At 47.3% G+C, this 23,115-nt stretch overlaps 1 protein-coding gene across 2 annotated transcripts in view; it reads right to left on the bottom strand.

The window, feature by feature from the left end:
- PDCD6IP (programmed cell death 6 interacting protein) overlaps positions 1–23,115 on the bottom strand; it is a 1,152,781-nt gene that overhangs the window by 308,788 nt on the left and 820,878 nt on the right. For both annotated transcript variants that reach the window (XM_069613187.1, XM_069613188.1), the window contains exon 14: positions 20,611–20,745. In XM_069613187.1, coding sequence (XP_069469288.1) covers positions 20,611–20,745 — 135 coding nt within the window. The remainder of the gene's footprint in view (positions 1–20,610; positions 20,746–23,115) is intronic.

The following is a 23,115-nucleotide window of genomic DNA, read 5'->3' as shown; positions in this document are numbered from 1 at the left end:
TAATATTGACAGGAGGTCTGATCCTGGGGATGGCCTCCCTATTTGGGGAAAAGCGTGTATGGCAAGATCCAAGACAACAGCAGATGAGATGATCGGAATGAAACTGCTCATGCCTGTGGATGATGAACAGCAGATGGACATGATACGTAGAGAACAAGAGGGGCTGCATCAACAGCTAATTGAGTCAGACATGTATCCACCCTCAATGAAATTAGAGAACCCAAGGAATACGAAAATATACGTTGGAAAGTGGGTTTACTGTAAACCATGAGGAGGATGTGTATATATGTATTGGTCATTTGAAGATCATGTCAACCACTACAGACACCTAGCCGGGATCACAAAGGTGTGGCGTCTGAGAGAAGATGAAAGGATTTTTGTGATCGACAAGTCGACCAAAGGGGGGACTGCAGAGGGAAAACCCAACCATAACCTCCCTCCCGATGGACCCCCCAACCGGAAGAAGTATCCACGACAAAACGGCCACCGGCCGTCCAAGTTCGCACCGGTCCGCAGTGCTCCCACAATCAGCATGCACCACAAAAGACACCTGGCCAGCCGACCCTACAGCCCTCTGGTGGTACGAACCTTACCCAAAGTGAGCAAAGAGAGAAGACCGAGCTGGAGACGACTACATGGACAGGATCGACTAACAATATCGCAAAAGCCATGCTGCAAGTCATTAGAGACATCATGACGACATAGATCCATTAGAAAGGAAGCACACGTGCACTCCGCACATTTGGGACATACACACACCAACCTAGACAAACAAAACCCGAGTTCAGGTCTAGGAGATGGAGGAAGGTAACATGTACATACTGTCTGCACGTTTATTATTTTGTCACTTAGGCCGCTACAGCACTGCAGAAACGCAAGATGCCAGAAGAGATCATGCACATGCTTGCAGATGCTACTTGCTATTAACCCTGTGGAAGGACAGGAGCACTCGAGGGACCCGACCGACCAGGTCTCATTCTAACCTTTAGATATTATGCAGAACACCTATTCAGAGCCAGAGTAGGCCTCAGGAAAATCCAGCAAGCCAGGATCATCTCACAGAACCCCCCAAGCAGCGAGATGCTGTGCAAGCAGAATTGCCATGGCAGATGCAATGGCAGCCAAGGCGACGATGTTGCAAACGACATTCCACACCCACCAAACCAAGGTGATACCAGCCCCAGCAGGGACCCGTCCATGCAAAATACAAAACAAATCGAAGTAATTCAGCCTCACACACGGTGGCCTCACACGTGATCCAGCCAAGCTGAAGAAATTGCGAAGACCTGCAGGCTGGGAAAGCACAAGCAGCTTTGCGCCTAAGACGGAGCTTGCATCGTTACTCACTGTCAGACAGTGACACATTGTTGATAAACATTATCCATAACCAGGTGTCTCGCGGGTTGGGAACGAAGTTTGTCCCAGGCTTGGGGGCCCGCAGGCTGGCCAATCACCACACTGGGGGCTAGGGGCAGGTGGCAGGAATCACTAGCCAATCACCAGGAGGGCTAATGTATCACTTTCAGAGTAGCAATTTTTAGGGATGATCCAAGTGCACAACCTGACCCAGCGGCCTCCAATATTATTGTGCACTATATGTCCCCATTCTGGGCCTACCACTATGGGGGCCAATCCTGTGTGGCGTTCGGTTCGGGGATGGAACTTGCTGAGTGATGTAAACAGCAACGTCACTTTCCAACAAAACCGGCCTGTGAGCTGGAGTGTGTGAGATTTTGCCTGGAGTACTCCATGTAGATGACCCCTGTGGGTTGTCCTAATAAACTGCAGAAACGATTGCTCCTTGTGTGGACCTCAACTTCTTTGGGACAAGGGAAGGAGTTAGGACCTTCCGTGAACCGGAGGTCTGCGGACCCCAGGTGCGGCTCTGCCAGCCCCGGAATAAACCTAACATATAAATAAACAGTAATTTAAATAGATGTCCCACAGTTAATAATCATGTTCAAAGTCATCTGATATCACTCAGTAATGAACACTCAATGAACGTGGCTTACATTCTCATTAAAAACCACCTTTTTAATTATGAGAAATATGTAATAAATAAACCTTATCACTATACATAACACTTAAAATGTAATAAACCATTATTGGACAAGTTAAACCATTGTAATTAGCCTACACTTCAAATCAAGACTAAGACTGATCAAACTTCTACAAGAAATCAAAGTCACCTTAAAAATCTACCTGCCTGACAGGTTGTGATGGGCAAACTCACAAAACAACTAGGCAATCTAGAACCTGCCTCACCAAATCATGAAAGACAATCTCTGAGGGATCTGCTCAATGGTCAATACCTCAATACCTTTCTCAATGTGATATCAAATGCAGTATGCAGGGATTTTAACAAATTCAAAACAATAAATGGAATTTTTAACGAACCCAAAATACAGAAAAAGAATTACATTTTTATAAACAATAAATATGTAGTTGGCAATAGGAATAGTAGTTTTTGGGGTCTGGGAAAAGTATAAATACAAAAAAAGAGGGATTATGTGGGGGGTTGGAGGGACTGCCCAAAAACAGAGCCAAAACAGTTATTTTTTGTAGGTGTTTCTTGTTTATTAAAAATGCATTTGTTGTTTTGCGATTCATTTAAATCACATGTAATCATGTTCCTGTCCTTCGGAGACCACTAGGGATTTTGGCAACAATTGTATTTTTAGTTGACGCTACCTTTCTTGTGCACAGCACGGCTAGAGTCATGTCTCTGTCCTTCATAACAGAAGTACAGAATGCCTGCATTTAGTAGTACGTAGTGTTCGCCGCCATCTGTGTTTTGCGAGTATATTGGCTTCCTTCGAGGAAAAAAGGGCCTACATAGTGGTTAACGGACATTACACAATCAGAAGGTGTTGCACCAGACTTAAGGTCATTGGCTCGCAGCCCAGACTTTAAAAAAAAAAACTTTAATGCACTTTAATCTCAACATGGAAATGCAAATCTCGCAACTTGCATTTCACTAAATATAAAAGTGTTTGCATTGCACTGTGCATTATAGCAAGGAGGCCAGCATTTCACTCAATATTAAACTGTTTTCATTGCTCAGTGCCTGGTCTGCGACCCAGATCACAGGCCATATTAAGCATGGCTAATACGGGCAGACGTAGAAAATACATGTCACTCTCTCTGCCTTCCTGCCCATCATTCCTCATCTGGCCTACTGCTCCAAAAATATGGTAACCAAAAATAGAGCAGAGGATAAGCTAGTTTTAGATGCTCCATTTTTGGAAATGCGCAGGTCACCTTAAGGGATGATCTGTAGGGCAAATGATGCGCTAGCATTGTACATGATCAGGATTTGCATCTGATCTGATGTGCAGGGTTACAAGTTGTGCAAGGATTCTATGTGCAGGATTTAGCAGGGATTTTGAGGTGGTAACAAAATGCATGACTTGGGTTTCTTAACTTTTATCCTATGTGAGTTGGCCCTATTTAGCCTCATAGCTAGGATTAAAAAAGGGCACAGGATAAGTTGAGTAAGATGCACTTCATTTCCTTTTGTGGATTTTATTTTGCCACGTTAAAATCATTAGTATCAGGGATGCTCTCCCGAAAATGTTCCACGGGCTCTCAGCATCTGGGTAGGTGATGGGAGTGCATTTCACACTAACAGGCCTGTCACTGTAAAATGTGATCCCCCAACAAATAAATAAATAAAAACACATTTCCATTCCTGTTTGGGGACTAGAAATGCAAGTGAGACAGCAGCAGTGCATACCTCTGCTGTCACACAAAAATAAAAAACAAAAATAAAAATGGCATTACAGGGTCAGCTAAGACCCCGACATGCTAAGCGCACCCCCCTTGCCCCTATTCCCAACAGGCACATGGGGTTACCTCAAGTTTCTGGCGGATTTAAAAGTGCACCTGGTTTATGAATTCAGGATGCGCTTTAAAATGTGCAGAAACCCCCTGAACCCCATTTGCTCAAAAATGCGAAAAAGGGCATCTGAATGGGAGCATACGAAATGCATTAATTCAGATGTCCTTTGTGAATTGGGCTGGTCCTTTTTTGGGCGCAAGTGTTGAGATGTGTTCACGCATCTCATCACTTGTGCCCAACAAAAGGTTTTGTGAACATGACTGTCTTATTTAAAAAAGCAATCTTTGCAAACACTGATGTTTTCACGTCTGTCCGTGCAAAAAGGCCTTACAGTTTTTTTTTAAAAAATGCTTTTTTTCTACCACAACATTTCACACGATCGCGAAATCCTGAGAAACTGGAGGGTCTGACTAGAACACTGTATTGTAACAAAACAAGAGCATATAGAATAAGTTAAGTAATAACCATTTTAGGGAAGTGATTTGTAAGGAAGAGAAATGTAACCGTAATACACAACCTTATACGTATACAGTTCGATGTTTAAAAAGTCCAACCCTTTGTGGTGAGTCAGAAGGAGGACACGGACTCTTGGAGGACATAGTTAACAATCTTATTTAACCTAAGATTTATAATGCCCAACTCTCCCCATTACTAAGTGTGGTCCATGCCTATCATTACTAAGGTGCTTGCCAGTCTGTCCTGAAATTCCAACCAAAGAAGTCCATAACCAAATTACCCTAACTGACCCTGCCAATATAGAAACTAACTTGGGTTCAGAGAATGACTCAATTCTCCTTTAGATACTTCTAGTATCAGTTTATAGATTGATATAGGATTCTCAAATATATTCTTGAGATTTCTTGCATCAGTCTCTGGATCTCTTCAAGTGGTAATTTCCTTCTCCTTTGGGAATCCCTTCTGGGGATTTCTAATAAATTCTATACTCCTGGTTGTGGTTGTCATTGTATTCCTTGCTACGGGTATTATTTGGGTGGGCTGTCCCACTGGGTCTTTTACATTCCAGGTCCCTTTGCTCTACTTGATAATGTATATGTGGTATTAATATTTGTGTTACCCAGGGTATTCTTATCCGTGGCTGTGGACTCCCATCCTCCCCTTTAGCTTTAGATTTATCAGAGGTGGTCTTCTGGAGTCGGGCTACTCACAATCCTTCTCGCTCGGTCCATCTGCGCCTTCCCTTCGTCGATGTGCAGTTCCTCGCAGTCCCTCTTCTCGTTCTGGCTCCTAGTTTACTTGTGATGTTCCTGTGCTGAGGGGTGACCAGACACCCTGCAGCTTTTCCTTCTTGGCAGTATCGGCAAGATCAACGGACCCACTGTCCACCACAGCTCTTCATCTGCAGTCTCGCCACCACCTTTATGCAGGCTTCTCACACCCGGGTTTGCCATGCTGGCATTCCACCCGGCAGCACTGAGCAGATTTAAAACTCTTAGACTTCTTAGTTTCTGGCTCCTGCAGGTATCGCGTAGCTCGGGCCCTGCCTGGGCTGACGTCCATGTTCCTCTCCCTCTCCTCTGTTATTAAAAGGTAGGTTAATCAGCGTACTCGTCCCAGTGGATTGGGTATTTTCAATTTAAGGGGAATTCTTTTTCATTAAGATCATAGCATCAGTGAAGTTTTGCCTGAGCCCAGTTCCGATGTAAAAAGTTTTCCGATATCGGAGAACATTCCGTGTATGCCACAGTATGTATCGTTTTAGGGAGTTCCTCAAGGAAAATAGGAGTAATTGTCCCCCCCCTCAACACTCCTCCCCAGGGAGGAGTCTCTCCCGGTTAGGTCCCACTTGCCTCGTCCCCTAGGGTGGGTGTTGCAAAGCAGGCTCACCTCCCTAGCCTCAAGGGGGCAAGGGCTCTCCCTTGGGAAGAAGGGACAAATACCCTCCATTTGTCACACCTTGCTAGTAGAGACAGAAAATGTTATTCACCATAGCGACTTCTGTACGCCTAGTCCAGAGTCCCCGTTCATCCATACTTACCATATCTCTCCTTGGGGACGGGACCTGATCACTTTTTGCACGGGACAAAAAGGAAATTCCGCTTTAAAAACTGTCTAAGAGGCGCAGCAGCGTGGACATAGCCAGTCCCGCTGACTCCACTTACCAGCAACACCCGACATTCCTTGGCTACGCCAATGGAATATCAGATTAACTGGTTATTTACTAAGGGGAACGGCAGGCGGGGCGTATGGATGAAAGGGTACTATGGACTAGGAGTACATAAGTCCCTACGGTGAGTAACTTACTTACTCTTACAACCCATCCCCTTGCCTCCATGTGTATTGGAGATTACAAAGCAAAAATCCCCATGGGTGGTTGAAAGCTAATGTTTAAGCAAAAAGCTTCTGCAGAAATGCCCGACTGAACCAAGCATCTGATCTGGCTGCGGTGTCCATACAGTAGTGTTCGCAAAAGGCAGACGGGGAGGACCAACTGCCTTACTGATTACTATCCACAGAGCTAAGGCTACAACCGTGGCCTTTCAGAAAAACACTAACTATGAGCATGCAATCCTCTTTTAGTATGCTTCTGTAATATAGGAGACAATCCATCGCGCTATGTTGGCCTTTGATGCTTGAAGGTCAACCTGTTGGCCAACAAAAGACACGAATAAGCGGTCTGATTTTCTGTATGGCTTAGCTCTATGTAGAATTTAATCGCCCGCCAAATATCCAGCGAATGCAAAACACTTAATCTTTCTGTTTGCAAAGAAGGGAAAAACGTTGGCAGGATGATTTTTTGATTCGGATGAAAAGCCGAAACAACCTTCGGTAAAAATGTGGGATGGGTCCTAAAAACACCTTATCCCTGTGAAATACAGTTTAAGGTCTGAAGAAGAAAGCGCTCGAAATTCACTAATCCTTGTAGTGGAAGTGACAGCTACTAAAAAGGCTGTCTTCCATGATACCACGTTTATGTCTGCCATCGACATGGGTTTGAAAAGCTTATGAGATACTCTAGTCAAAATTACATTTAGAACCCAGACTGGGTATTTACCCACTGGTCAGTAAAACCGAAGAAGGGTTTGACGAAGAAATGTTAAAGTGTGGAGGGCCAACATTAGCTCCAATTGCTGATAAGTATTTACAACAAGAATTGATGTTGACTCCTGTTGTGGCCAGGTTTCAGGCCCTGTGCATCCCTTGGCGATACCACGGCACCAGCTCAATGGTTGGCATCTGCCTGGAGACTCCAGCAACCGCCCGCCACCAACCAGCAGCATCATCATCAGTGGCAACCAGCAACATTCCCAAAGTGCGGCATCAAGATCATAGGCACAGCAGGACATCAGCGTGGTCCGCCAATTGGAACACGTGAAATCCAGAAATCTGTGATGCCATCTTACACACTGGAATGCCGAAGGATGCTTTTCAACACGTTTCATGATGAGTAAGTGGCATATTCCTGTTCTCTTGTTTCTTTATGGTTTTTGGTTCTCTGGATTCTGGTTCTTGCTCCTATGTTGGTTTTTCCATTGATTTGGCGTTTGGATATTTTCTGCAACTTTGGTTTCCTACTTTGCTACAGCATTTTCTTCTGGATCCTGGTTCCTCTTGGTGTTCTTCCATGGATCTTCACTCCCTTAGTAGCATTTTCGTGCCTTCTGGGTAGGTTCCTGCATCAATTTTTCACTGCTCCGAACATTGGTCTGGACTGGAGTTCGACTATATAGACAAGCCCTTGTTCCACTAGGGTTAGTGTCAGGTTCTGCGTCAAGCGTCTACGCCATTGTGCGGTTTTCTGATCTATGTACAACACCACTGAGGTGAACACCAGGATTCCCTTCTTAAATTTGACCACTCTTGTCTACACCTTCCAGCAAGGAGAGGACATCGAGGGGTACATTGAGTGGTGAGCAACAAATATCTTTGGTTGCTCCATTTGTTGCTACTTTTCTCTTTTTACAGCCGAGGAGTGCTGCTGCCTCAATCATTTACCTTTTCGCTCGAGCCCTCAACATACAGGTATACTTAATCTTGGTGGTGGAGTTCGAGAGGAAAGTATCACGTGAAGGTTCGATCATATCATCCATCGACAGTTATTTTTATGACAGGTGTTTTTAGGAAAATGTTTTGCTGAATGTCATCGAAATGTTAATTTTTTGAGAGGGTTCCCCATCCAAGCTGCCCCTCCCGCACCTATTTTTTTTTTATTGTTCCCGACCACCCCCCCCCAACCCCTTCTGACCTTTCCTACTCCCACCCCCAAAATTTTAATGAGGTCTTTCGGCAAAGTGTTTTCGTAAAAACACCTGCTGAAAAAATGACCGTCGATAAAACGACGCCGTACCCACTTGAAGGGGTCATTGTGTTCAGTAGTCTACCAGTCTTCTGATCCTGTCAGAAGGTAAAACACAAAGGATATGTAATCCAAAGATGAACAAGATCCCGGGATAGCTCCAGCATCCAAAAGTATAAAAGGGTCCTGTGACAGGACGGCCCACCACAAATAACTGCGCTGACTCCAAGAGTAAATTCAAGGGTGTTTATTAAAGACTTTTGATGGTCAGAATGGCTGATTCGCAAGGTTCTTACATTAGGGGCCCAATGGGGCTGGGGCTATTTGGCGCTAGGGCCAACCCTTTCCTCTCACGACTTCCCCGGGCTTGGTTCCCACCTCCCTAACCCAGACGTCCCTAGTGGGCTGTTAGTAATTGCACGATTGGTGACCCCCAACTGTCTTTCCTCACAACACTTTAGGTGTTTGCCCCAAGACGATCGCTACCGGACTCCTTAGGGATCTTCTAACTTTCCCTGTTGAATCATCGGTGCGAACTCTGGGAATAGGGAACAGTGCAATCTTTTGCCCAGCATCACACTCACAACTTTGACATCCTCTCGTACCTGACACTTCGCTATACATTTCTATTAAGCTGTTCTCCCACCACTTTGTCCTTCCAAGCTCTCACTGTGTCTTTCCAACTCCACCCTTTGCTCTTACTTCCTTTACCACTCCTATTCTTGCTTTCGCTTCCATCTCTAACTATCCTCCTTCCCCCGTCATTTCTTTCGCTCCTTCCTCTCCCTCTATTTCCCCACCTCTTACTGGCTCTCTACTTATGTCTAGACCAATATCTAATCCTACTCCCCACTCACTGTCGCTCTTCCGGCTCTTATTCCACTGCTGCTTCTACCTTTACTTCTCTAAGACACTCTGGGATATCATGCCCTGCTCACTTCTCACTATACCCAGGTCAAACACCCCCAAGGATAAGGTGCCCTCCATACCCTCTACTACCAACTACCACCTATCTCCTTCACTTGCTACTCCAACTGCCTACTTTACTTCCAAAAATGACCACCACTACTCCAGTCCACCATTAAGCCTACTCCTCCTCTAATACTCGCACTCTCTCCCTTTCACACAAACACTCCACAGACGCACCCTCCTTAACAATAGCCTCCGCACTCCAATCGGTCTCGCCTCCACTGGTCTCTCGGACGTCCTCCACACACACACATTAAGCCGTGCCCATTTTACAACATGGACTATGATGGGATCTTGGAACTGTTCGGTAAGATTGTCATACCAATGATAAATCTTCCTGACCTGTGTCAACCCAGAACATTTTGCTTTGACTAGGTAACTATTTTCCCTTGTTCCTAGGTGAAGTGGAATGTTTTAACCCTCTCACCTAGTCTTTTACTCTTTATGGGTGACCTTTTGATGTCTATCCATACTGTATGGTTGAAGTTATAGTTTCCTACAATTTTTGTGCTTAGGCTGAGTTGCCCCTATGGGCTCCCCTGTTAATTTCTCTTTCATGTACCTGGGTGAACTACAGTTCCCAAGCAGTAAAGAGGGATTTTCATCCCCCTTTACATTTTATATAGTGAGCCAGCACATCACACCTTATGTGGAGTGCTAGGGGGGATATGCGAGTGGAGTATGAGTGGGGAGTGTGAGTGGGAGTCTGTGGTGAACACTGCCAGGAGAAGCAAGTCTGTCTACAGTTTCTATGAACCTGAGAGGAGGTGCTTATAATCGCTTCCAAACCACTGAGTGTGAGTGGCGGTCTGTGCAGTCCATGCAGACTGCGCTGGTTGTGGGCCACCGCGCTCTGTCTTCCCTCCTTATCGCTTCAAATTAATACCCAACAGTGTTGGGAAGGAGCCTAGTACTTTGCTTCATTCCCAAACTGATAAAATATAATTTTGAGTAAAGTGGTGAGAGTATGGGGGAAGATGTGTTTATGTATGAATGTTTATAACATAGCAAATGATGCTAAGCAAGAGCTACAATGTATTCCTGCAGAGGCAGCAGTATGTTAAGCAGGATTGGTCTAAATGCAAACCTGGCCATGCAACACTGGAGACTGCAGCATCCCTTGTATGGCAAGAACTGTTTTGGACGAGTTCTGTCGGTATCCAGTGACCAAGTTGAAGAGTATATAAAGGCGCCTACTTGCCATGTAGTCTGCAGGAGCCAGCCAAGGAAGACAGAATGCTGGTCGGAAGGGCAGAGTCCTCTCCCATTCCCCCCAATCCTCATCTTTATAAAGAATAAAGTTCATTATCTCTTGCAAGATAGACTCATGGCCTTAATTCCCTAGAGGGGTGAATTTAATCTGGTGTGAGTGTGATCAGGGGTACCCCAATGTATTACCTACCATTCAACAGCATGTGTTGACTCCCCGACTAAAGGAAAGCAAGGGTCATGAGGTGCTAGCTCCAGCTTGTAAGAAGAGCTCTGCAATATTTTCCACGCCAACAGGTAAACTCGGATCAATCTTTGCTATACCAACTGGTCTATTGTATGGGTACTGCAGCAGTCTTGGATATATGACCAATTTGCATCTTACCTGCACAGCCTTTGTAGAGCCGGTGACTGGGCATCAAGTCTTTGAGTCAGTCACTTAAGTTCTGCATAACATTTGATCTTGGATTACCTCAAGTCTACTTCTGGGAACTGTGGGTATTTGGCCTTTGAATCAGTTTCCCTGCTGGTACTGTCTGTGACAGTGATATCTACGGTTAGGTCTGTTGGATTGCTATTGATATCCTCTTTGGAAGGGCTGACGGCTGTGGGTGGTTTACCTTTGAGTCAACTCTGCGGGTTAAATTATAGAGGAATTTTCTGTGTTAGCTTTTTGCCCTGAAACCACTTGGCTTCTGCACGGTTGTCCATCCCTGAATGTAGCCCCAGGGTGGAGAGGTGACCCTCCTAAGAAAACAAGTTCTTTAATACTGCCTGACCAAATGCTGCGTCACACCTGGAGCTGGCATCCAAGCAGTAGTGCTTGCAGAAGGCCGAAGGCGTAGCCCATTTAGCCACCCACCTGCCACGGAACGTGCCTCCAGAAGGCCATAGCCGTGGCTCTGATAGAGTGGGCATGCATATTTGCCGGGAGTGGTTTGTGCTGCCCCTCGTAGGCCTCCTTGATGGGCAACCATCCATCTCGCTATGGAGGCCTTCGAAGCCGGATAGCCCGGTTTTGACCGACCAAAGTTGACAAAAAAAGCCTCCGATTTGCGGAAGCTCTTGGTTCGGTCTAGGTAACATTTTAGAGCATGCCTAATATCTAGACAGTCAGTAACCTCCGAGGTTCATCCTTAGGGTCCACAAAGAAAGTAGGTAGCACAATCATTCAGGTGAAACGAGGGGACTACCTTAGGTAGGAATGCAGAGTGAGTTCCAAGCACCACCTTGTCCTTATGAAAAGTAGTGTAAGGCTCTGATGCCACCAGTGCCTGGATTTCACTGACCCGGCGTGCAGTCGTGAGACCCCACCAAGAGGGATGTCTTAATAGTGACTAGCCTGATGACCGCAGACACCATTGGCTCAAATGGTTTATGCACCCAGGCGCCCAAGACCATGTTGAGGTCCCACACGCGGTGTGGCTTCTTGATAGGCGGTTAGAGCCTGGTGAGGCCTGCCAGATGTCTTAACCACCGGGTTGGAGGATGAGAAGACCTCCTTCTCAGAGTTCCGGTAGGCGCCGATGGACGCCAGAAAGGTGCAGCATGTGTCTACTGTAAGCCCTCCCGCCCCTCCGCCCCTCCCGAGTGTGCAAGGAGCGGAGGATGAAAGCGCATCGTCCAACGTGCAGGTCAGCCGATCGACCTCCAATTCCGCCCAGTGATTAAACCTAGTCCACTTGCTTTTATACTGGCTCCTAGTAGCGTCGCTCCTAGCACCCTCTATGAGGTCTACATAAGCCTGTGACAGATGCAGATGCTTTAGTCTGACCTGTTCAGGGACCACGCTGTGAGGGCTAACTTCTGGGGGATGTATGGGGGAGGGGTGGATGACCGTGCCTCCCTGCTGAGATAGGTGAGACAGACCCAGCGGAAGGTGCATTGGGGGCTGATCCGAAAGACTGAGCAGTTCCGAGAACGACAGCCTTGCCGGCCACCAAGGAGCTATCGGAATGATAGAGGTGCCAGGACGCCCTTATCTTGCAGATTACCCTGTGTACCAGGGGAGTGGGAGGGAAGGCATATGCGTTCATGTTGTTCCACTGTATCTGCATCGCATCGCCCTGAGAGCCCCAGCCATGTCCCTGCCAGGACGCAAACTGTGGGCACCTCCTGTTGTACTAGGTGGCCAAGAGATCCACCTGAGGAAGACCCCATCTGTCGAAGATCCTTTGCAGGACCTGTTTGTTCAATTGCCAGTTGTCCGCACCCAGCCTGCTGAGCCCTGCCCCCGGGAGGTGGATTGCTGTCAAGTTCATGTTTGCCAGAGTGCATACGAGAGGAGACCTGGTGCCACCAGGCTAGTTGATGTAGTATGTGCTGGTGGAGCGGTCCATCTGAATGAGGATTGTCTTGCCACTGAGGGCGAGCCAGATGGCCATTAACTCGAGCCAGTTGATAGGGGCCGTTTGCTCCTGAATGGACCAAACTAGATGGATGGATGGATGCTGTCGCTGTCCAGGGTGGCGACCTAGTCCTCCAGGGATGAGTCTGTGGTAATGGTAGCCTGAGATGCCAGCTGCCTGAAGGGCTTGCCTATCCGCAAGTTGTAATCCGTGCTCCACCAGACCAGGTCCTGCTGGAGAAGGGGGGGAATGCTGACCAGCACCACCTGGGAACCCCTCTCCTGACTCCAGGAGGCTGCAAAGTGCAGCTGTAATCGTCTCATTTTGCCGCCATGATACCCAAGAGGTGTTGGTACCACCATGCTGAGGTCACTGCTCTGCTGAGAAAATGCCCTGTGGCCCTCTTGATGGCTGTGATCTGGTCCTCCGAGCGGAAAACTCTTGGAGGCTTTATCCCAGATGAGGCCCAGGAATTAGATTCTGCATAGGGTTCAGCTGCGACTTCTTGAGATTGATGGAGAATCCAAAATCGTGTTGAGTACTCATGAGGGTGGAGATGGTGTGGTGTACCGCCTCCGGGGACCTTGCTCTGATCAGCCTGTCGTCCAAGTATGGATAGACGTGGTGACCCTGGGATCTGAGGAGGGACGCCACAGCATTCATTAGTCTTGTGAAGACCCTGGAAGCTGAATTGAAGCCAAATGGAAGAATCTTGTATTGGAAATGTAACCCCATGATCCTGAACCTCAGAAAGGCCCGGTGGGGTTGCCAGATAAGGACGTGTAAATATGCATCCTTCAGATACAGGGAGCACATCCAATCTCTCCTGCACGATGTCTCCACAATAATAGCTGGGGTAACCATCTTGAACTTTTGAAGAGGAAGAGAAAGGTTCAGGGTGGAAAGGTCCAGCACAACTTTCAGGCCAGCCTGGTCTTCTTGTGTATGGCAGAAATCTGTGAATAGAAGCCCAGACCCCTCTCGGGGGTTTGGACTTCTTCCACTGCCTCGCTCTCTATGAGCGATCGAATTTCCACCAAAAGAGTTGCTGCCCCAATCTGTGGGACTGGAGGGGAGGAGACAGCGGAACGAAGTAGCGGTAGCCAGAAGCCCGAAATACTGACAGGATCCAGGGGTCCGTGAACCTTGCACACCAGCGTTGTGAAGGGCAAGCCTGCCCCCCCACCGGAGGCACGTGGACCCGGATGAGTGCATCATGCCTTTTTTCCCTCTGAGGTAGGGGCTGAGGAGAGGGGGACTGAAAAAAGCCCTTATTCCCCACATTGTGCTGTTTGCAGCGATGTTGGCTTGGGGACTGGTCCTGCGGTCTGGCCCTTTGTTCCTTGAAGCCTCAGAACCTGCCGAAGGCCTGACCCTTGTCGGAACACGGGTGAGGCGGCTGTAGGTCCTAGGTGTGGCCTTCATGAGAATAGATAAGGATTTAACAGTCTGGGAACTCTTGTTCTCATCAGGTTCCTCATCGGTGGTCGAATGGAAAAGGTCGCCAACCTCGAAAGGAAGGACCAATATGCGCTCCTGGACGTCCGGGTTGAACTTGGTAGCCGTAGCCAGGCTGTTCTTCTCATGTCCGTAGAGATGCAGATGGCACGTCCTAAGGCGTCTATGTGAGCCACAGTAGATTACATTATGTCCTGAGCCTCAATGTATGCTTCCGCCAGACCCGCCTTGAAGCGCGCCTGACTCTGTACCAGAGGTTCCGGAAGGAAGTCGGCTATTTCCCACCAAAGCCTTTTATTGACAGCAGCGAATATAGCGTCCGCATTGGACTGACAAATGTACCTTCTTTCCATATGCTTCCAAGATCTTCTCCTTACCCAGGAGTTCTGAGGCTGAGGTAGCAGAGGATGACTGCGGCTTGGATTGGAATAGAGTGAGGCCGCGGTGATCACTGAGGAGTATGGTTGAGGGTGTGCCGACAGCAAGAGTGGACCCCCCTCCAATTGCCTGTAAATGGTGTCACGGCGCCTCTTGGTAGGCTGCGTCGAATGGGTTTAAGCCATTGTTTTTTGGCCGGCGCCACAACATCCTTTTGCATTGGAATCGCCGCTGTAGCCGCGGGGCGTAGAGTACCTCCGCAAGGACCCCCGGCCTCTGGTTGTTCAACCTTGGGTTGTGGGAGCCCCAAGTATTCGGCTAGACCTGCGAGCGGTTCATGAAACGCCTTGGCCGACAAAGGTGCGCCGAGTCCGCCTCCTCATCAGTGTCCACCAATGTGTCCTGTTGGTCCGGTGCAGCTAGAGGAGTACTGACCGCTGAAGGCTGAGGTGTACTGACCGGAGCCGAAGACTGCTGTGGAGGCTGATACGGAACCGCAGGGACTGCAGGAGGCAGGGGGGCCAGTACTGTGGGAACAGGCATGGGCAGCTCGGGCTGCACCAGAGCCTGAGGCGCTGGAGCCACAGGTGGAGCAGTGGCGGGTGCTAGCGGCATCACTTGAGGGAGCATATTCCTGATCACATCCATGAGGATGATGCCCATCTGTGGAGACCTCATAAGTGTGAGGAACTTTTCAAAAAACCTGTCCTCACAGGCCGGTGGGGCGCTTGGTGGTGCAGGCACAGGTTGCGGAGGCCTGGGCACACACTGCCTTGCTGTATGGGGGGTGCATCTGCCCTGCGACGTGAAAACCACATGCCTGGTAAAGACCAGTCCCACATAGAAACTTGTTCCCCTACCTGCTCCCCGAAGGGGGGTGGTGTCGGACGAGCTGCCATTTTGTCTGGCCCAGCAGCCATTTTGTCAGGCTGCATGCCACGTGCCCGTGTCGTGCCGTTTGCCGCGCTGGGCCCGGCCTCTTCCTGGACTCTTGGCAGTGGAGGTTGAGGCCTACCCTACACCTCATGCTGGGACCTGGTAGGCGTTGTGCCCTCGACTGTGTCGCCTTTAGTGCTGTGTACAGGCACCCCCTCAGACATTTGTCCGGTAGTAGGGCATAGCCCCCTCGGGTGGAGGCCCGGTAATTGAACCTTGCGGTCCCTCAGCGACATCACTGGTAGATCTTGTGATGCCTCGGACAGGAGGACAGTAGCTGAAGCAGCCTTGGTACCAGTGCTGATGTTAGGACCTGACCGGTCCCTCCCGCTCAGACGTTCCCTCGAGGAAGGAGTCGCCCTTGCGGGGTGCGGATAAAAACAATGGCCCTACTTTGGGCCTTGACTTGTGTCTGACGAAGTCCTTCAAGTCCTCTGGAGGCGACCTTCCGAAGAGCTCTCTACACTGAGATAACCTGTGCTTCAGAGTGTGCGCTGTAAGCACGTCACATGCGGTAAAACCCTCCCAGCCGTGATCGGGGCCAAGGCAGCGGAGGAAAAGGGTGTGGGGGTCAGACAGAGGGAAGAGCCCCTCGCAGGCTGGACACCTGCTGAAGCCCGATGAAGTCAACATGCACTGGGGAGTAGAGTGGAGCCAGAGGACAGCAGTATCTGAATAAAAGACTAGAAGACCAAAGACAAAGATTTTTCCGGGAACTAGGCAGAGGCCTAACCCAGGAGCACTGGTGAAAGCATTCCATTCCCGTCGATGTGGAAAAGAGGACTGGAGAGTGGCACCAGTGGGCAGAGTCAGGGGAGCGCATGCTCCCAGGGCCGCACCCCTGGGCGCCTCAAAATTTAAAGGGGAAGAACATTTTTTTCTGGTGAAAAAGTTTCTGTATCCCTGTACCTAGGCTGATTCAACTAGTAAGGTGTTTTCCCATTCTGCTTTAAAGGGATTTGAATACCTTCCCGAGAAAATATTAATTTGTTATCCCGCTTTCAGGTGGTGTTTCGACAGGAAATTGGCACTTCCCTTAATGCTAAGGTATTGAAACATTTACTTCACAAAGGGGTGGGGAATCTACATAGCCTTTCTGGATTCCTCTTGTGCTTATGATTGTGTGGTGCGTGAATGTCTGTGGGATAAACTTCTTAGATTTAATGTTTCTCGAAAGCTCGTCCAGTTTATTGCCCTATTACATCGAAATTCTAAGCTACTTATTCTTTTAAACAAGGATGGGGCAGTTTCTCGGCCTATATTGGGTAAGTTAGGGCTCAGGCAGGGTTGTACTCTTGCACCTACACTGTTTAATAAGCATTTGAGTGATAGAGGATTTTTGGCGCACCCATCACTTGATACCGCTTAAATTGGGCCACCTTAGTATCCATTGGTTGGCCTTTGTGGATATCATTTTAGACAGGACTCCATGGGGCCTCCAACAGAAGCTAAACATCTTTCATGATTATGCTGTAAGAAATAACTTGTTGGCCAACAGTTCCAAGTCTAAGGTGATAGTATTTTCCAATGAGGAAAAACCTATAGTAAAGCGATGGACACTGGGAACAGGAACTGTTGAGTGGGTGGCTTCTATTCGCTACCTAGGATACAATCTGAATAATACATCGTCCATAAGGATGTGGAAAGATATGGTGAAGGTCAAATTGCTGCCATTGAGGTCGCATATAAAGCGTATTCTGAGGCAAGTGTGTTTATCCCTTTTACGGGCTATTGAATACTATTTGGGGAAGATTGAGCGAGTAATAATGTATGGGCTCGACATGGCCTCTGTTGACTTGGGTCCAGGTCTGGACTCAATACAAGGGATGTTGTGGAAGAATGTGCTGGGACTGGCTTCATCTATCCTGAATGTGGTAATACATGATGAATTGAATCGGGTCCCTCTACAGGCTAGACAACTTTGGAGACAACTACTGATCTATCAAGTTTTTGAAGCTGTCCTGACTGGAATGCCAGACCGCCCATTGCTGTAAAATGCAGGGAGAGAATGCAGAATTTGCGTTAGATTTCCTGATAAAAACTCCAAACCTGGAAGCTGCTTACAAGTCAGCGACTGGAGTTGAAACCGAAAAGGATAATGAAGAAATGACAGCCATAGCGATTTCCAGCGACCGGAGAGCCTGCTGTTTAATGTTCGACACATCCTGCTGTTACTCATCCTTCCACTCGACTTGGGGATCCCGAAACAGACTACCCCTACCCAGAGCCTGCTGAGATCCACTAGACTCAAGACCACCTGCATTTTGAGCGATCCCACGTCGTGCTGCGACCTTGCGGGGCTGCAATACCCCAATACCTCAAGCCATGGTGAAACGTACGGTCTTCCGAATCGAGCTGAAACTTAAGTGCCATCCTGCTGGACCTCCAGAGACGTGAATAGAATCTGAAAAACCCCTCACCAGAGTGCTGGACCTTTTAAGTGACAAGAATCCAATCAGCGAAATTAAGTCTTCTTCTTGCTCCTGAAAAGGGCGTCAAAACCACAGAGCCGCACCCACCACTGATCCCTGCTGCAGAAGCCCTTCCAGTGTCCTGTCTTCAATCTTCATGATAAAAGAATTCAATGACTGGGTTTTTGGCTGCACATCTAAGTCTTCTTGCTGCAGCTCTTCTTCCATGCTAAGATACTGTGTTGGCTGGGGGTATTTACTTAAGCCTCTGTGATTTCTGTAAAGCTTTGGGGTGTTGCTTGCGATTGGGGGTGTTGTTTAGGGATTGGAGCAGTAACACTGTGTGAGACTACACAACTTATCTACTTGGTATTAGGTAACCCACCGTTTGGTATACAGGTCTGTACTACACAAGTTGGTAGTGTGATAGAGCAGCCAGGCCTATCTCAAGAGGGGCAAATAAGAGCTGTAGAGCTGTAGCAATGCAATTCGTACATACAAGTAACCAAGTAACAATTACACTCAAGGTTTTAGTCATAAATAATTATTTAGTTAACATCAAGCATTCGTTAAAAAGGCAATTTATGTAACACAGTAAATATACTTTAAAATACTTTTCAGGATCAGCACAAGTTTAGTGGATACTCTTTAGATATGCATTTTACACACTACCTTCACCCTTAGGTGACTTAATTCACAAGGACAGTAATGGCATTTATATATCACATTAAATACACTTTGCAGATTCTGAGGTTGCAGAAAGTAAAGTTTTAGGGAAGGAAAAGGATTAAACAGGTTCTCAGTATAGGTGAGGACACTTAAATCTTCCTGTGAGATCTAGACAAGCCTTTCCCAGCAATAACAGTCTAAAACAAAGTTACTGCCTATGACGGACAGAAATATCAAAGTCAATGGACTAGAAGAGTCTGCAGGGAGCCAGGACAGCCAAAGTCAGTTGGGGCACAGTGAGCTGAGGCACTTAGATAAAAAGTCTTGCACAAAGTTAGAGAGTTTGTAGAAATCACTTGTATGGTCACAAGCTGTGAAGCTTGTGAAAAGCAACTCTAAGGTAAGCTAATGTAATTCCCAACTGAGAGGAACACAGCTAAAAAGACACTGAGGTAAGTACCCCAAGTCTAAACAGTAGCTCTGGTTAGGAGGAAAGTGGTCCAGCTGTATTCTGTCCTGTTGCAGCGATACAGACCCTGGGCTCGTGAGCCTCAGTCGTGGGGACAAGAGGGAGGACGTCTGCATGGCTCCTGCAGCGGCAATTTGGAGGTTGTCAGCAGCTAAGGGCTCTTTTCGGTTCAGAAGCACTTCGTGGTTTCAACGCTCGGTTAACACACCATCGTGATTGACGGTTGGGCTTCCTTCGCTCCTTGGGTCCTGCACTCTGGTGAGGGGATTTAAGCTCGGCTCATCCTGCTTCTGGAGGGTCCTTGGGCGACTCCTGGAGCTTCTGGATGGAATTCAGATGTTGCACTCTACTACAGATTTCTCAACCACTGGCACTCGGTTGCAGCAGCGAAGAAGTACAGCCAATCAGAGAAGGAGTTTGTCTCAGGATTAGTTGGTCCCACTATCCCCAAGCAAAGAGGTTGTTCCTTCCCGAGCGTCTGTCAAAATGAAAAATTAGCATCAGCACAGTGGCAGGGCTTCACAGGATGAAGCAAGCTTCTCTTCACGATTCCTTCATCGGATGTTTATTCCAGTGGTCCACTGTCTTCAGTCCAAGAAGCTTTTCCTTATATGCAGATTTCTCCCATTCATGCAGACTGTCACTTACACAGCAGGCAGGCTGTCCTACAAGGACAGCCAGCCATCCATTCAGGACTGGGTGCATTCAAGTAACCAAGGAGCCTGAGGACAGGGAAGTTTCGGGCACCTCCTTCACCTCCTGCCCTGCCAGACACACTGGAGCCAGAAGCGGGTTTCAGTACTGAAGCCTGCCAAAGGCAAAACAAAAGGGTTAAACCTGGTTTGGTGTGCAGAGTAAAACCCAAGAAAGATCACACAAACAAGAAATGGTGAAAAAAGACGACCAGGGCCATTTTGACACAATGGTCATCCATGGGTGCTATACTACAGCTGAGGATTCAGCCTGCAGTAGAAAAGCACAATGGTAGGACAATTAAACAGCTGCCACCAGCCATTTAAAGTAGTGAGGGTAACATAAAATGTTTTACATGAGTAAGTAGGAAAAGGGGCTACTAAGTAAACCCCGAGAACTCCACATACGATGGGCTGTGCTGGACCTACAAAGAGAAAAGGTAAGTAAAGTCAATTTCACTTGACTATTCTTGGGAACAGTAGTTCACACAATAAAAGTTATTTAAACCTTAAGAGAAATCTGAAGGATTTCGCTGTGACACTGCACTGAAGTTGCTGTGTGTCACCATACAAAATGTAGATGCCTACGGAGTTTGCCAGACTCCAAAAACAAAGGAAACACATCATCCAAATCGGATCAAAATACGAGAGTGAGAACAAGTTCTTGCTCGCTCCAGGATAAAAATAAAACGTCCTAAAGTCCAGCAAAAGAGCTGGGGTTGTCTAAGGTTGAAGGGAATTAGCACAGAAATGAGAATTCTCAGTTGTGAGTAGCCCAAAGTGCAAGAGGACTGCTTTGTAGCGCTGAAAGCCATGGGTAGCCCGTACAGAATAATAAAGCCCTCCAAGCCATATGTCTTTCTGTTCTCAACACAGATATATCACAGATTAGTAGGAGGCAAGCATCATTTCAGCCTTTAATCGCACACAAACATTTTATAGGAGCAAACAAAGCCATTCTCAGCATCAGCCTACCTTTGTGCCTTCTCTCAGATTGGCGACCAGCTCAATGAAGTTGTCATAAGCCACAGCCAGGTTTTTGAGCACTTCCTCTCTTAAGTTAGCTTCACTGTTTGACTGTTTCATCTTTGAAAACTCTTGGTGAGATCCCTGAAACAAGTAGTCACAAAGTGCACATAAAGATTACAAATGTACCCATACACTTGACAAATCAAATTGGAATTTCAAAAATCACAAATCGAATCAGTTAGTGAACAGAAAACATCCAGAGAAATTAAGCTATACCACACAAAGAATACTGCAAAGAAAACTCAAGGTCAAAGGTAAAGAATAGCATCATACATTGAACATTTGCTCACACATTACCTGTTCATAAAGTACCCACTGACAATATCCACTTTCTTAAACCACTTGCTTTTCTGCCTATATCAAACAAAAAGTCTTCTAAATAGTATCCGTTGATAGTACCAGTGGAATAAATGCCATTTTAGTGACGAATTTTTTCCAGAGTACTCCCGGACCACAATCCAACACTTTCCCCAAATACACTATGGCTGATTTACATTTGCAAATATTCTTCAAATATGCAGTGAAATAGCATTTTAAGTATGGTATACATGCCATATAGAATATCTGTGCTAGCTTCTGGTGCCATTATCCCACCATGGGTAACATTACACAAATACTTTCCCTTGCGATTGCCGTCAATACAAACGGTGAATAATTCTAATGAAGACAACTGACTTGGTCAAAAAGTAAATGTTTTGGCAACAGAACATGTCAAACTAGAGCACACTTTCCCAGTATTGAGTCAATGCAAGAAAGGTTGCAAATGCATGCTTTAAACCAGCACAGTATTTTTCACATATAAAACAAACAAATGTAGAGCCAAGTGCGCTATTAAAAACCCTATCTGCAGTGTACTAAGTGTTACATTAGCCTGTTAAAACATGTATTATGAGGGAGTGGAGCGTGTCTAAGATAGCAGACGAGATTTGAAAGCCTTGCAGCTCCGTCATTCAAGGCCAGCTACATGGGTCACCAAGGACCACCTGGGACAGCAGCAAACTTGAGTAGACAGAAGAGTGTCCCTGAGAGGAAAAAAAGGAGGTGGACATTTGCGAGGTGCTGGGGAGGGGGACAGAGCAGCTGAGGCTGGGGAGTTACAGTGTGCTGCCAAGCAGAGAGGGCCAGAGACCAACTTTGTTTTGCAGGGCGGAGCACCATCTAAGTCATGCTCCATGCCTGGTGTGCAGCAGAGAGGCCATGGCCATGCGCTGGGCTGCTGGTGACTGCACTGCCTTGGCCATAACTGGGGAAGTCGCCTGTTGGTTCAGAAACGACAGTGCAGACACAGAGCATGAATTAGTGGTTTACAAACCCAAGCCCCTGAGAGACTAGGTATGTGGTGTTTTGGAGGGCTGACCCGATTTGGATGGTTTGAAGTGGAGGACCACTTGGGCACAAAAGGGAGGGGGCTGAGGAGTACGTGGAATGGTGCAGAGGTGGTTTTCCCCTGAAGAAGAGTGGGCATTGGAGAGCTGACCCAGTAACCTGTGGGCCGCTGGTAGGAGCACGACATATCAATTGGGATACCACAGGTGAGGATTAAGCATACGTGCAACAAGGACCAAGAGGTGAAATCTTGGTTCTGCATTAATGGGTGTGATGTTGGCTCCCATGTGAGCTCTGGAGGGTGAAACTATTACCCCCAAGAAACAGTGCCTAACAGCGGGTGGGAAAAGTATTACAGGGGTCGGGGGGGCCACGTGCACCAGGTGCAAACAATCACCGAAGTTTCATGCACCTGTGTCAGCTAGCGAGAAAGGGGATAGGGTGGAGTTTGTGGCGACCACTTCACTCACCAAAGAGGAGTTTGAGCTGGCGCTTGACAACCTTAAGATTACAGATATGGTGAGGGGGCGGGGTAGACTGCCAATATCCGGGAGGATCTGTCTCCGAAGACTGAAGCCAACAAAAAAGATTGACCAACCTAGGATCTAGATGCCATGAATAGGAGATCGAGTTGCGTGAGATCCACTCAGACATAACTGAAATGTCTCATTTTCTACAAGAGATGGATGAGAGGATTGGAAATTGGAGGAAGTATTTGAGGTCCTGGAAACAGGTCGGGATCAACAACATAAGAATCAGGGCATTTAAGGAGGTTGTGCTAGGAACTGACATAGTAGAGTGCATGAAGAACTTATTTTGCCACATTCGCAAGGAAAACGCAAATTAGTAAGTAAACCCAGACAGCGCCCCCCAGGGTGGGCAGAGAGTGTGAGAAACCTGGAGGTTGTCCACAGAATATTCTGATGAAAATCAATAATTACAAAGAAAAACTATCAGGGGGGAAGCCAGGAGAATGGGGAACATATATTTCAAGGAAAGGGGGGTCCTCTTGTTTGATGTTTCTCAGGTTACCCTAGGTAAGAGGGTAACATTTTGACCAATCACATGCAGGGAATGAAGAGTAAACTAATTTATCGCTTGTTAAGATTGATTTCTAGAACCTGG

Source organism: Ambystoma mexicanum, chromosome 5p (genome assembly GCF_040938575.1).
Source record: "Ambystoma mexicanum isolate Mex_15411 chromosome 5p, UKY_AmexF1_1, whole genome shotgun sequence".
In the NCBI taxonomy this organism is placed as follows: Eukaryota; Metazoa; Chordata; class Amphibia; order Caudata; family Ambystomatidae; genus Ambystoma; species Ambystoma mexicanum.
Note: the sequence above shows the minus strand (reverse complement) of the source record. Positions and strands in the feature narration are given on the sequence as shown.